This window comes from Pieris rapae, chromosome 22 (genome assembly GCF_905147795.1).
Source record: "Pieris rapae chromosome 22, ilPieRapa1.1, whole genome shotgun sequence".
Lineage (NCBI taxonomy): Eukaryota > Metazoa > Arthropoda > Insecta > Lepidoptera > Pieridae > Pieris > Pieris rapae.
Window position 1 is genome coordinate 6,611,923 of NC_059530.1, and position 14,509 is coordinate 6,626,431.

Here is a 14,509-nt window from a genome sequence, read left to right on the forward strand (position 1 = left end):
TTATATATATTATATATGAGACTATTTCATGAACTTACCAGGCAACCAAGTCCAGCTTGTTTGTCTAAATCTTGCAAACATGTTCGGTATTCCATCTCTAAATGCCCCAGCAAATGGTTTTTGTTCGTGAGGTGATAAGGAATAATAAATAACACCACGAACAAATGCTAACTCTCCGAAATGTTTACCCATATTTCGAAAATTATAACAATAGATATCTTTAGATTTTTAAATAATCAATTGTCAAAGAGCTTGCTTTCTTTTTTCTAGAATTTATGGTTTTTCTAAAACTAAATAAACCTTCGTGCAGTTTCGTTAGTAATGGAAACGACTAATTTTACAATTCTGTGACATTCACAAATACTAACTTAATCGAACAACTCAATGAGATATGAGTTTCCTGATTCTACCTTTATATTTCCAAAAACATTTCTACAATTACTACTATTTATTTAGTAATAACAATAAGTTCTACAACAATAAATAGCTCTTGCGAAGATTACACCTATTTCTTTGATACTTTTTATTTTATAGACAAGTATTTAATCAGTCTTCTGTGCGTTCAAGTCTTAAACAGTCCGATTTCACTTCACTTTAAGTTCACCGTTAACCAAACCACCATTAGTGCAGTCAAGAAACGCTTGAGCCCAAGGGTAGTTTATGCTACTAGACCTACACTGTTCTCTATACATTAAATAATCACTATTAGAAGATTGTTTCATTACCTTTAGAATTTTAGTGTGAATTGCTGGCTTTATTGCTTTGAATTAAGATCCTTTTTTATAATAGGTACATTTCAATCAGTATTATATATAATTAAATTATGTATTTATTTACATATATTAACACTACTAAACCAATCCAATAAATATATAATATTAAACACATAATATACACACACTCTGGGAAAATATAAACAAGTCTGTAGTGTCGGACTGTCGGAGACAGTATTCAGGAAGCGAACTGTATGTAATAACGGGGAACTGTGCAACAGACTGGTTCTGGTCTTTGGTACCTACCTAGGTAACACTGAAAATATTTAGAAAATGAAAAACGGCTTAATGTAGAAAGTTGCCTATTTTTTTATTGTTTTTCGAACTAATCTCCGTTCCTTTCTACACATCGTCGCATTGGAATTGGATGGAACCAGTACATTGGATCAATTATTCCTTAGGGGTTTCTTCTCTGGCATTTCCTTAGTCTTTCACCGCATATTCGCACTCGTAAAGCGAATACGTCGAATTTTATCTTTAGATCTCGACACCTGCCATAATCAAATATTCAACAGTCCGATTTGCAGAGTGCGCTGAAGCATGGTCGTGGAAGGGGAATCCTGCTTCGAGGGCGCTGTTGTCGATTTTTCTCCAAAACAACAGGCAAACAGCGATTGACTTACCACCTGTAGTTACTGTCCTTACATCTTCTAGCACAACTGCCACGAAATGAACTTTCCGACCTAAGAATGAGGCAATTTTCTTTCTCTTCAAGTGCTTTCTTTACTTTAGCTGGCCGATCCTCGAATGGAAGCACATGATTATCGTTTGGTTTCGGGTTCGTAATATATCACGCTTTCATCATCTGTGATGTCAAATACATCATTTGAGTCAACCCCATTGAACTTATCTAACATTTGGCAGTCCATGCGAAGGTTTTTCCGTTCGTCGTTTAGTATGGCGGATGCATGGCACTGGCTTGCCAGTATCTGCTGATAGGTCACTCTCTTATCTTCCTCTATCATGCGTCGCACAGCATTGATGTTATCTTCAGTAGTCGCTGTTAAAGGACGTCCCTCACGCGGATCGTCACTGTAATTGCTACGGCCACCCTTAAACTTGTTACACAAATTGTAAATAGTAGCACGAGATGGGGCTTCATTAAGAAATGCTAACCGCAGTCTATCATAGCTTTGTTGTTGAGAAAGCTCACAACGAGAGTCAAAATAAATCAGAGACCGAAAGTTTTCTCGTGTTAGATACATTTTCACGTGTAACGAGTTTTAGATTTGCTGCCAATTCATAAAAACAAATGAATGCAATACATACTACATTAGGTTACCAAAGAGTTCTAAAATTTAAATAAAATATAACTGGCCAGTTCTAAACATTTTAAGTGTTACCCACGTATCAAATCAACCTAAGCCTTCACCGTCGCACTTATCCCTTAGGAACTAAATACCCGAGGATTGAAGAACACTTGGGATATGCACCAAAACCCGCAAGACTTAAGAAAATGAGCTGTGCCTTTATAAATGAAGAAAACAATATTTAAAACAATAAATTTCCTTTATTAAATAATATGAACATAATTACAATACACATTATAATCAAAATTCATCTTTGTATTTGCAGTGATATCTGGGCCATTTATTTAGATCAAACGCATTGTGTCTTTAAGTTCAAAGTATCTGCTTAGACGAATGTCAGCATATCTGTGAACAAATATGGAATTTGAAATCCTTCACAAATAAATTTATTATTTTCTACAGTACGATAGAGACTGAGATCATTTTTCATTCGAAATATTTTATAAAATTCTCGTTGCGTATTATTGGTGAAATTGATTTATAGAATATATCGCGTAACCAGTGACATATAAATTTCTAGCCTTTGAGCTATTATTTAGATCTCCGAATATTAGGTATATTTTGTTGGTTGGGTTCCATGATTAACGGAAATTGACCACCCAAAACATAAAAAAATTAAAATTAAATCCCACAAGTTGGCAACACTGCGCGTAACTGTCATTGAATAATATACACTATTGACGGATGACTATCAAATAAAAAGGCGCCATCATTATGATTTTTGTTATTATATATACAGACAAGGAACGACATTATTATCTAATTTTTAGGAGAATATTATTAAAATTGAGTGAGAAAGCAGGTTTTGCTAAGGCCCAGAAAATTGATAACACTTTTTTTTTAATTATTGCTGTTCATAAGATAATGAATCTTGTGCAACCTGTATTGTCTTTTTTAATATACCAATTACCAACTATCCGAGTATGTATGCAACGCCAACCTTGTCATAGGCGTATATTTTAGTCCAAATTCCAATTTCAAAAAAGTTTGTACTTTTTTTTAGGAACGGGACACCATGTAAGATGTGTGGTTCAAATACTCATAGTAGAAAATTTAGAATGTCACTACAATGCTAAAGACGAAATGTAAAATTATTTTTTATTAGCGCTTACCTGCCAAAATCGAAATCAATACTGGAATGCTCAAATTGTACAAGCGACCATATGCCCCACATAAAATGCGACGCCAGCGATAGCTTTTGGACTTCTATATATATTTCTTCGGCTTTTGATTTGATTACATCTTCATCACTTGTATCTAAATATTCGTTTAAATACTTCTCGATCCAAAACATTTGAAACTCTTTATTCGGGTATCTATTATTGTCTATGTCGTCCAAAGACAATCCTGCAAATAGATATTTATTTAATCGATGGTATCAAACTTATAAAGAGTGCGGTGTTTTATAAGTTTTCTAGGGACCATATGGTTACCATAGCAACGAACACTTCTTCAATTACCAATGCCTTTGTTACAGTCAGACAGCAAATTTTGAAGATTTTATCAAAAGGGTAACCTTTAGGTTTTACAATTCGATGTTCATAAACTATTTAGTAATTGTAAAACGTTCAAGCAACATTAATAGGCCTTATTCAGGGGCTAATTGTGGTATTCAATATTTAGAGAGAATCAAGATAATTTAAGGAACTATGTTATATTACTAGTCATATGTTCCTTTCATATGCTTCAGTGATACCATTCACTTCTATGTATTCGTCACATAAATACAAACAGACAGTGATGCCAAGTTGGGGATTTTCTTCCCAAATTTAAGGGAAATCAATACGTCTTGCAGTTTTTTATGAGGTTCAATTACTTTGATAGATTTTTAGGGTGTCTACTTTAAACAATGAAATAAAAACGCACGATTCTATACAATTTATATTAAGTCTAGAATCCAACCAACTAAACCACATAGAAACTCTAAGAGCAAAATTGTATTTATCCTAGTTGAAAGGTTTTCAATCGATAAGTTGGTCCTACTGAAAACATTCTATAGGGGTTGGCATAACTGTACAATAGTCCATAATGTATAGATAATAGACAGTAGGCAAACATATACGTACCAACAAACTCGTTGAAATGATTTGCTATATCAAAAGCTTGATAATTATAGGCCGCATATTCATAGTCTATAAATGATACAGTCCCATTACATTCATTGTGGATCACGTTTCCTAGAAGCAAATCATTGTGAGCAAACACTATCGGGCTCTCTGTCTTTATTAAGTGCGATTTTAGCCTTTCAAATTCTATCCGCAGTCTCGTTATTGTTCCGAATCTATTCGCAAATCTACAACACGGATAAAGTGTTACTATGATTTATGAATTTTGAGATGAAAATATTTTTGTGTGTGAAATTTTTTAGCTTGGAATCTTGGAAATGGTTATCTCCAACAGCATGCAAATACGTCAAACGTAGATATTATCTGAATTCTTGTCCTATAGGGTTCACAGATAACCGGATTTAGGGGTGGGCAACCGGGGCTAGTACCGGGGTGTCCACAATAGACTTCGAAAGTGAACAATTTCATTTTTACTACTTACTATTGTAAGCAACCATGCTTTTGATATATTTTATGTTTTGTTAAATACAAAAAGAATGTACTTTATTTCACAATAAATTTTTTATTGATTGATAAACTTTTTTTTATTACATTTGGAAAATTATTTGGAGCCAGGCAACTTTAATAAATAAATAAATGATCTTTATTTCTACTCTCACATTTACTTACAAGGTTATTATGATTAAACTAAGATGATAACATTTAGAAGTGTATGTGAGAAACTGGTCTCTGCAACAGGAAATCACAGACATGAGATAACAGAGTGACAATGTTGACTAGCCCCAAATTATTAAAGACAGACGTCTAAATCCGGCCCTGTAGATCAAATTTTCTCTTCATTGCAACACTGGTGGCGATAAAACTGGGTTTTGTCTATGAAATTGATGTCTTGCCGGATATGGGTGCTCAAAAATTTTGTATCGCGCAACCCGGACATACAATGACCACTATTTAAGCCTTGATTACGAAATAAATAAAAAAAATATCGGATTAGTCGAATATTATGGGGGAGGTACCTTCTTTGTAAAAACGTCTGAAAATAGGTTTATCATTCAAGGCTTGTGTTCTATTATTTTTATTTATTAATCCCATATCTATTGATTATATATTGCAAGTTGTATATAGACCCATATTAGCCGATTCGATTCTCGGATTAATTTACAAAAATAATCGTTTGCTATCTTCAGTAGGGTGTATGAGGTGTTAAAATTGCCACACAAAATAAATAGTGATAATGATTAATTTTAACAAAATGCAATTTTGTAAATACTGTATCATAAGGCGATTTCTTCCGCCGATGCAAATAACGTGGGGTTTAAAGTGCAATTTTAATATTAGCTGACACAAAAACCTACTACAGCTCTAAAAATTATGTGAGAAAAGGTTTTTAAATATAATCACTAGCTGAAAGTATATCAAAATAAGTTTAATAATAAGTCAGTGGCGTTACAACAATTTTAGGTCGTTAATAAAAGCCATTGGTGCACATCCGGGGATCGAACCTATGAACTCAGTAATGAGAATCAAAGATTTTGACCTTTGCAAAAAAGGGGCATACGAGTCAAATAAACCTAGATTTTTTTAAATTTTATTTAGAAATGTAAATGTTAAAAGTATCTGAAACTTTTATTATTACATGTTAATTTGAAAACGTGTAGAAACTATTTATTATATTATCGTGTCTTATCAGTCAATACTCCGCACTGGTGAGATGACATTGTAGTCAGTTCTAGTATTATTTGTGCCATAAGATAAAGAGCACTTAAACAAATGAAGGTATAATTGTTTTCTATTCAATATATCTATGTTAAATATCTTTATCAAATCACCTATTCCTCCTACAGTGAACTAATCATTATGTTTCTTATATTGTACGTAACTTTTGATTTTACACCTTATTTATTTATTGAACTTGAAAACTATTTTGATTCCAAACGCTACATTTACTGCAATTATTGATTTCTTGTAAATAAGTATATTACTAAATTCATTGTATGTCAATGTAGATCGTATTACAGATTAGCTGAATTTTTATGAGTTTATGAAATCAATACAATGAATACAGAGAATATATTTTTACTAATTTATTAACAAAGTAACAAAAAAATCCTAATTTTACACAAACGCAGTCGACAATTAGGTTATTCGTTTTTAATGGTTGATATTATTCCATATTTTAAAATAAAAAATACGTCATTATCCAAATTTTCTGGTTATATCTTGTCGATTCGAAACTTTCTTTGAATAACATTCATTATTTGAAGTGCAAGATGTTACAAGATGTTCGTTATTCTAACAATGAAAATTTTGTAATAAAATTTTCATCTTTTATTATTATTTACGTCAAATTTATAATGTTGTAATACGGGAAATAAAAAAATATGAATTGGTTTTTAATACGTTCTTACATATTAAAATGAAGAGAAATACAGTTAATCTGTATTTCCTCCTAATTTTAGCATTCATTTTTTTTGCATTACAATAAACACCGACTATGTGGTATTATATCGTAGTAACATCATAATCATGGATTAGTGTTAACTGTTTTTACGATAGAACAATCTTAAAATATTGAAATTATCTTTTTATTACATGTTCTAAAAAAACAGTTGAATCCGTCTTACTTTTTCTTTTTATGGGCAGGTTACCGGCCTATAAACTTTAAGTCTAAAGTTACGAGTCAAGAAAAACGATCTACGACATTTTACATACAAAAATTCCGATCATAAATACTATATGTATTCGGGATTTTTTAAATCATTATTTTGGTATTGTAGTTCAGGCACGGTTAAACCCTTAGGAGCATTAGCGACCGATTAATTAATATTGTTTAAACAATATAACATTAAGGACTTATTCGGAATCATCAAAACATCGTTAGAAAACGGTTTAATTCCAGTTTGCTAACGATGTTTTCTTTCATCGTACAAACAAGTAATTTAAGTAATGAATTGCGCAGATGGATAAGTTTTGAAATACAGCCCTTTTACTAATTTTTCTTTTCAAAAATACTACAGAAATATTTTTGAAAATTATAAAAACAGCTAATAAGAAATATTATGTATTAAAAATACTTATCTATCTAAAATACTTATCTAATATACCATGTCAAGTGTGATAAATAAGATATGCGTATGTTTGCATACCAGTCTCATTTCAAATGATTATGTTTGATATCATGAGTCATGACAGAAGTTGCACACTCTTAAAAAGATATGGACGTCTTTTCGAAATACAAAATTGTATTAATTTAATTGTTAGTAAAACACGAATTTTTATCAAACTCTAATTAACTTAAGTCTTATTTCCTCGTGGTTTTTAACTCTAGGTAATTTGAAATTATTTAGTCTTGCGTTTCAAATTATCGATGGTTGACTTAAGTATGAAAAATTATAAATAAACGCGTTTTAATTCGTCCCTTGATTTTGATTTAGGATTTTTATTACATGTTGGAGAATTCTTTAAAATATTTACTATATTCGGTTGTCTATGTCTCAATTACATTTATAACCTCCTTAATCTAAACCCACTTACCTAGTTTGTTTCGTTGGATCCGTAAATGGTTCTGGCACTAAACATAGAAACTGATCAATTTTATCCCATACCATTGGTTCTTTTTTAATCTGCAAATAAAATAAATATGTAGTTTTAGGAAGAGCAGCCTATTGAAACCCGAGATAAATTTTTAATATGTGAAAAATACGATATTTTTGTTGTTTTGCGACAGAAGGCAAATAAACAGGCACTAGCAACGCCAGGCTTTCTCTTTTCTTGAAACAACGAGATGTTGCGCGCCCAACAGCTGAGAGTTGATGATATTACAAGTGTTCATCCGATGAGGATGACATATCACAAGCTGATACATAAATAGATATATTGACGAATAGATTGAAACAAAACAGAGTAGCACAATGCTTTATTATCACAGACTTATGTATTAATAGACACGTAGGTCAATTTAAATGAAGTCAAAAATGTCTTCAGTGTGTGGCCTTAGCTGGTCTTACGCTGAAGAAAATTTAAATTGCCTGACCCGCACCTATCCAATAGGCTAACGCTCTCAACCTTATAACATACAATTTATCATACAAGAAACCTGTTTTTTATATCTATTCAAAAACTGTCATGAGCATTCAGAAATTCGTTTACCAAACAACACTAACTACTGAACAATCTAGTGACTATTTGATATCGTATTTATATAACAAAATATCTCTTGCGCCACATTAAGATGAATTCCATTTATTTGTAGCCAGAATTCATTTACCAGAATGTAATGCGTATATTAATGGGCATATAGAGTATAAAATTTACATTTTTGTTAAATATGTTCCATCAATTTCTAACAACATTGATAACCTTTCATGCTCGAGATAACTTTAAACTCAATAAATATTGACGATACAATACTATCTAAAATTATTCTTATAATTATTCCCTTATTTTAAGGTCTCTATGTCTCCAAGTAATATTTATTAGGTATTTATTTAATTAAAATAGACAAGACACAAATAATAATAATGAACTATGAGTAATGTTTTAATTTAAGCAAACAAGCGGCAATTTCTCACATCGACGGCCACATAAAATTGACAGTTACGTATTTGAAGTTGTCCCCATTATTGATTAAAAGCGATCAAAAACGTCAAATGTAATAAATTCCCGCGTAAATGCGTTAGAGAAATAGTGGCGTAAGGCAAAACCATAATGTGATAAGAGTAGTTGTATATTAATTTAAATTACTTAAAGTTGTTCCAGAGATTGCATATTACTAATCATATCATCATAAAATCCATATTAAATCCAGGATACAAATCATTATGCTTAATAATACATGTGTGAGATGTGATTGTTTAATAAATATAGTAATAGTTGTAAAGGAAAAACGATGTATTTAATTTTAATTGATTTCTAAACATAAGCCTTTTTTTTGAGAGGTGAAAAATTCATTTTTATTTAAAATACAAATAAGGAATAAACATAATATATATTTTATTTTGTGTTGTTAATATACACATAGTCACAGGTATTAATTAATTTACCATCTTTACTATTTATGATTTTAGATAGTAATTTTTATAATCATTAAATTATAGTGCACCCAGGTACTGGGTTCTGTTTCTGATGAAACACAATTATTTATAGTTCACTATAAGAATCATAAACAAATATAGAAATGTCATGTCCGCCATGGAGCCAATCAACAATATACTTTAAAGTAAAGTAATTTAACTATTAGCTATGTATTCATTATAACTATATTACAGGTAAAATCCATAGGAAATTAATAGAATCATCTTTATGATAAGGATATTAAATACTTACATCTGTATTTAATTCAACTTTATGCATTTTGGCCATTTGTTTAGCAACTAAAGCTGCAATTTTGATATCAGTTACACTATCAACAGTCAAGGTCACCCCAGGATAATATTCATAAGCAAGTCCATTTTTGAATACTCCATAAATCTCTGGTGCTAAGTTAAGTGAATGAAGTCTAGTAATGTTTCTGCAAATGATGAAACAAAACATTTTAATTAAATAATTTAAAAACGACATAAGAGTAATATTTATAATAATGAGTGCACATACAAAAGTATTAATATGTATTTGAATACTGTACCTTACTTCAGCAGTTCGATCAATTAATAAATCGGTTTTATTTCCATAAATGCGAACTAATACTATGTTGTCCCTCTTGTCTGTTTTATCACGTATTTCACAGGCCACTAATTTATTTGTAATTCCGTCCGTAAAAAGCTGCAAATAATATATAATATTAACAATGCTACAATGATAGGACGGTTACATGAATATATTTGTACCTTAAAATTTATTTTATCCTCGGGCCACTCCGGCCTGATTTCATGCAGAATCTTGAGAACTCCAGGATATATATTATTTTCTTCTATTTCTATTGGAATAAATTTATGACCATCACGTCGAAACTCAGTTGTCATGATTTTTGTATATATAAAATAGAAATAAAATAAATTTTGACAAAATTTACACGCACATAAGTCAAATAAAATAATACATGGGAACAACAGCGATATAAAAATGTTTTTAACGCAAAACCAAAGCGAAAAATTAAAAGGACCAGAAGTATACACACTACTGCAGCAAATTGATTACTGAACTATAGATCGAGAAATTTATCAAATATAAATCTAAAACACAGATCACATGGCGTTAAAAGGCTTAGTCGTAGTTCCAATATAACTTGAATGAACCTAAAATTCATATTTCGTTCTTCGTTATTGACATTGACGACTTACATATATTACCATAAAGAATAATGACAATTGACTATAGCACAAATTGTCAGTTGATAGATCAATCGCATTCCAATGACAATTGACAAGTCAAACTCTTCTTAAACCTGTCAATCTATTCTGATTTCTGCATTAAAATTACATAACCTTGTGAACTTTTGTGAAAAATTTATATTATCCTTCCGAGCTCGTGAAAATGGGTAAACATTTCGGAGAACTTGCGAAAATACGAGGTTTGATAACTTATAAGCTATCTCCATACGAGCAAAGAGCTTATGCTGGAGCAATATCAAATGGTCTGCCAAATCTCTTTCGCAGATTCCGTGAAAGTGTTTTCAGAGTAGCACCCCGTGAGTATACTTGTTTTTATTGACCTTTAAATGATTATTTCAAGTGTGTAATTGTTAATTTGATTTTCTAAATCCGGTAGAGTGAAAACATTTTTTTAATAATTTAAAGTTTTCCAATTTTATCTTTAAACGTTCTGACTGTTCTAAATTAAGTCGTAACAATTGTTTTAATATACATTGTAAATTGTTACCTAATTAAATGCTAATAGTTAAAATTTACCAAGAAATGGTTTTGTATTCCATAAATATTATGACATAATAATAAGTTATAGTAATTTTTGCACCTATAAACTCAATGTAGCAATTAATTATAACAATTATCTAAATTGTATTATGTAATGATTTCTAAAAATCTTAATCACTTATTAACATTTTACTTGAAGCATATCCTATTATATACCATACAAATTTGTATTAGATAGTATATATGGAAAAAAGTCGATAACATTATAGTCTTATTCATAGTTATAGTATATTATATATAGTAAAACAATGTATTGATGGTATTAAAATGGCTATAATTTTCAGCTTTCATCATTGGATACTTAGTTTATGATTGGGCAGAAAGGGAACACCACAGACTTTCCAGGAAAAACCCAGCTGATTTTGAAAATGATGTTTAAGTTAAATGTTCAAATGTCTTAGTAGTAGTATAAGTTAATAAATTTTAAACAATCTTTATGGAGTATTATTTAAAAGCATTTTGTAATTAATCAAGATAAATGTATCTGAATCCTATTAAGAAATTTAATATGATTGCTTTGTCCTGTAAATGGTTCTTGTGACTCATATTAACCTTAACTGTATGTTGTATCATAAGAAAATATATTCAATTTTTTGCTGTTTGACTGAATCTAATACTTTTCTTTACTTAATATCTTTAATATTGAGGCATTGTTTTAATTAAATTTTGAAATCCAATATTCTGAATGTGATATGAAAATTGTTGTTATCATACTTTACTAATTCACCTAAAATTATAATAGCCAAAACCTAAATAATTGATTTGATAAATTTTTTTTTTTTTTTTTTATATTATGGCCCGCACGGTTTGTGCATTGTGGCCCAGGGTCAAAACAGGGAAACGGGTAAAAAAATAAACGTAGCGGATGGAACGGAATTAAGGAAAGGAAAATCTATAAAATAAAAGATCAATTCTTATAGAGATAGATATAAAAGGAGTGTAAGAAAAGATATTTACATATATACACATTCATAGGATCTAAATTTTTATATCATTACTTAAGATAAAAGCTGCTAAAAGTTTATATATATGTGGGTCCATTGTTGAAAGTAAACAGGATATGGATGAAGGGAAAGGAATTTGAAGGGAAATGAGACCGTCGATAAGAGCCGACCGTTCGCGCCGAGAACAAACAAAAATGATGTGATTCAAATCAGCTTCAGCATATCCACATTCGCACGTAGGGTTGTCAATAATATTAAACTTAGCAAGGTGAGCTGGGGTGCAGACGTGTCCCAGACGCATACGAGACAGTATTGTTGTAACTCTTTTACCGAATCTCAGTCTCCAAAACCAGGGCTTAATGGGTATAGAAGGTTGAATAGCACGATAATGGCGACCTTTTGAACGATCTTGATTCCAGGATTCAGTCCAGGAATTCCGGAGATAAATCCCAGAAAGAGCCATCAAGTCATGCGCATAGTTTCCAAAAATATCCACATCTCCACTATCCACTGCCTCATTGGCAATACGGTCGGCTTTTTCGTTTCCAGATATTCCACAGTGACCAGGAATCCATGCAAACGATACGGAATAGTTTTCTTTCAAACATTTCAATAGTAAGTTTCTAATTTCGGAAATGACAGGGAATTGATAATGTGATCCAAATGGGAACCGGGCTAGGGCATTTAAAGAACTAAGTGAATCTGTAAAAATTACAGTTTTTTGAAGTTTCAGTAGAAGGATGTATTCTATAGCTTTGAATAGGCCAATACATTCGCCAGTGAACACGGAGGATTCAGGAGGGAGTTTAGTTTTTTGGACAATATTGTAGTTAGAATGTATTACACCAACACCTACACATCCATCACTGGAATGTTTAGATGCATCTGTAAATATTCGATGCCATTGTGGCCACTTAGTGTCAACAATATAATTAAATGATAACTTTTGGTTTTTCTCAATTTTAACAAGACCTATGGTAGTATGTATAACGGGAGAGATTATAAGGGAATTGTAACTATATTTAAACAAAGGATTGGAAGTCGCTTGGTGAGTAGGAGCCTTAAGAGAAGTAAATCTTGTGAAACTTTTAACCAAACATGGTGTGCGTTTGTTTTTCCAAAATTGAGAAGTGTGGATTATAGATGTCAAGGATGTTAGTTTAGATGTAAGGATATGGTTACTAAATTGCATACAGCGGAATAGGAATTTATCAGATAGAAATTGTCGGCGTAAGTTTAATGGTGGCTCTACACATTCGGTTCTCATACAGTTGATTGGGGTTGACTTCATAGCTCCTAAGACTATTCTCATTGCTTTTGCTTGAATACTATCCAATTTTTTGAAAGCAGAAACATTTCCTGGTTCCAACAGGAAAGTACCGTAATCCATTACACTTCTGATTATGGCGTTGTAAATCAGTTTTAAGGAGTAAGAATGCGCTCCCCACCAAATGCCCGATAAACATCTAAGAATATTTAAATTTCGTTCACATCTCGCTGTTACATACTCACAGTGGGATACACCGGTGAGCTTAGAATCTAGAACTACCCCCAAGAATTTGATATTATTAGTCGAGGGAATCAAAACATTATCAAACTTTACCTGGACCGGGGGAGGCTTACGCATTCTGGAAAACAACACAACCCTGCTCTTGGATACAGATATGTCTAGACCATTCGAAGTCAGCCATGAGTTTAAAAATGAAAGGGAAGATGTTAGAGTTTGACAATTATTTTCAATTGATTTGCCCGATTTGTATATAAGAAGATCGTCTGCATATTGTAGTACGTTTGTTGATGCTTGCAATGATGTTTCTAAATCATACGTATAGATGTTATAGAGCAAAGGACTGAGTACAGAACCCTGTGGTAATCCTTTCCATACGGTCCGAGATAGTTTGACATCTTCAATAAATAAATTTATGTATCTTTCACTGAGCATATCTATAACAAAGTTTGTTAGAATTGGTGGTACGTTTAAGCATAGCAGTTTTTCCCTGAGAACCGATATAAGAACATTGTCATAAGCTGAGCTTATATCTAAGAAAGTAGCTACTACTGACTCATTGTTTGAAAATGCTAATCTTAAGTCTGTAGTGAATATTGCTAAGCTATCCATTGTGCTTCTACTTTTTCTAAAACCGAATTGGGTCGTTGCTAATAGATTTTTATTCTCTAAAAACCATTCTAAACGGATTTTTACTAGGTGTTCTGCTATTTTCATTAAAACAGAAGAAAGGACAATGGGTCTGTAAGAAGAAGGATCATCGGTTGGCTTATTCTCTTTTAAAATAGGTATAATTGATTGAGTGATCCAAGACTTGGGAATGCACCCAGAAATCATAATAGAATTTATAATATTTAAGTACAGCATCAGCATTCGGTCCGAAAGATTTTTCAAAAAAGAATATGGAATCCCATCTTCTCCTGGAGTAGAGTCTTTTACCTTATTAAGCACACCTTTAAGTTCGATCAAAGAAAACGGAGCGTTTATTCCACTTAGGTCATCAAAAATGTAAGCAGGAATAGTTAATGGAGGAAATCTCT

The 14,509-nt window shown here is 31.5% G+C and overlaps 2 protein-coding genes across 2 annotated transcripts; one reads left to right on the top strand and one right to left on the bottom strand.

The window, feature by feature from the left end:
- Nucleotides 1-2,263: 2,263 nt before the first annotated feature.
- LOC110992881 (ethanolamine kinase) lies at nucleotides 2,264-10,369 on the bottom strand. Its single transcript, XM_022258862.2, has 7 exons — nucleotides 9,975-10,369; nucleotides 9,773-9,909; nucleotides 9,475-9,658; nucleotides 7,684-7,772; nucleotides 4,150-4,376; nucleotides 3,196-3,430; nucleotides 2,264-2,428 (listed from the first exon to the last, which is right to left on the bottom strand). The coding sequence occupies exons 1-7, from the start codon at nucleotides 10,107-10,109 to the stop codon at nucleotides 2,368-2,370; spliced, it is 1,068 nt and encodes a 355-aa protein (XP_022114554.2). The 5' UTR covers nucleotides 10,110-10,369; the 3' UTR covers nucleotides 2,264-2,367.
- Nucleotides 10,370-10,522: 153 nt separating this feature from the next.
- On the top strand, nucleotides 10,523-11,451 carry LOC110992859 (cytochrome b-c1 complex subunit 8). The gene is made up of 2 exons (XM_022258835.2): nucleotides 10,523-10,774; nucleotides 11,303-11,451. The coding sequence occupies exons 1-2, from the start codon at nucleotides 10,621-10,623 to the stop codon at nucleotides 11,395-11,397; spliced, it is 249 nt and encodes an 82-aa protein (XP_022114527.1). The 5' UTR covers nucleotides 10,523-10,620; the 3' UTR covers nucleotides 11,398-11,451.
- Nucleotides 11,452-14,509: the final 3,058 nt, after the last annotated feature.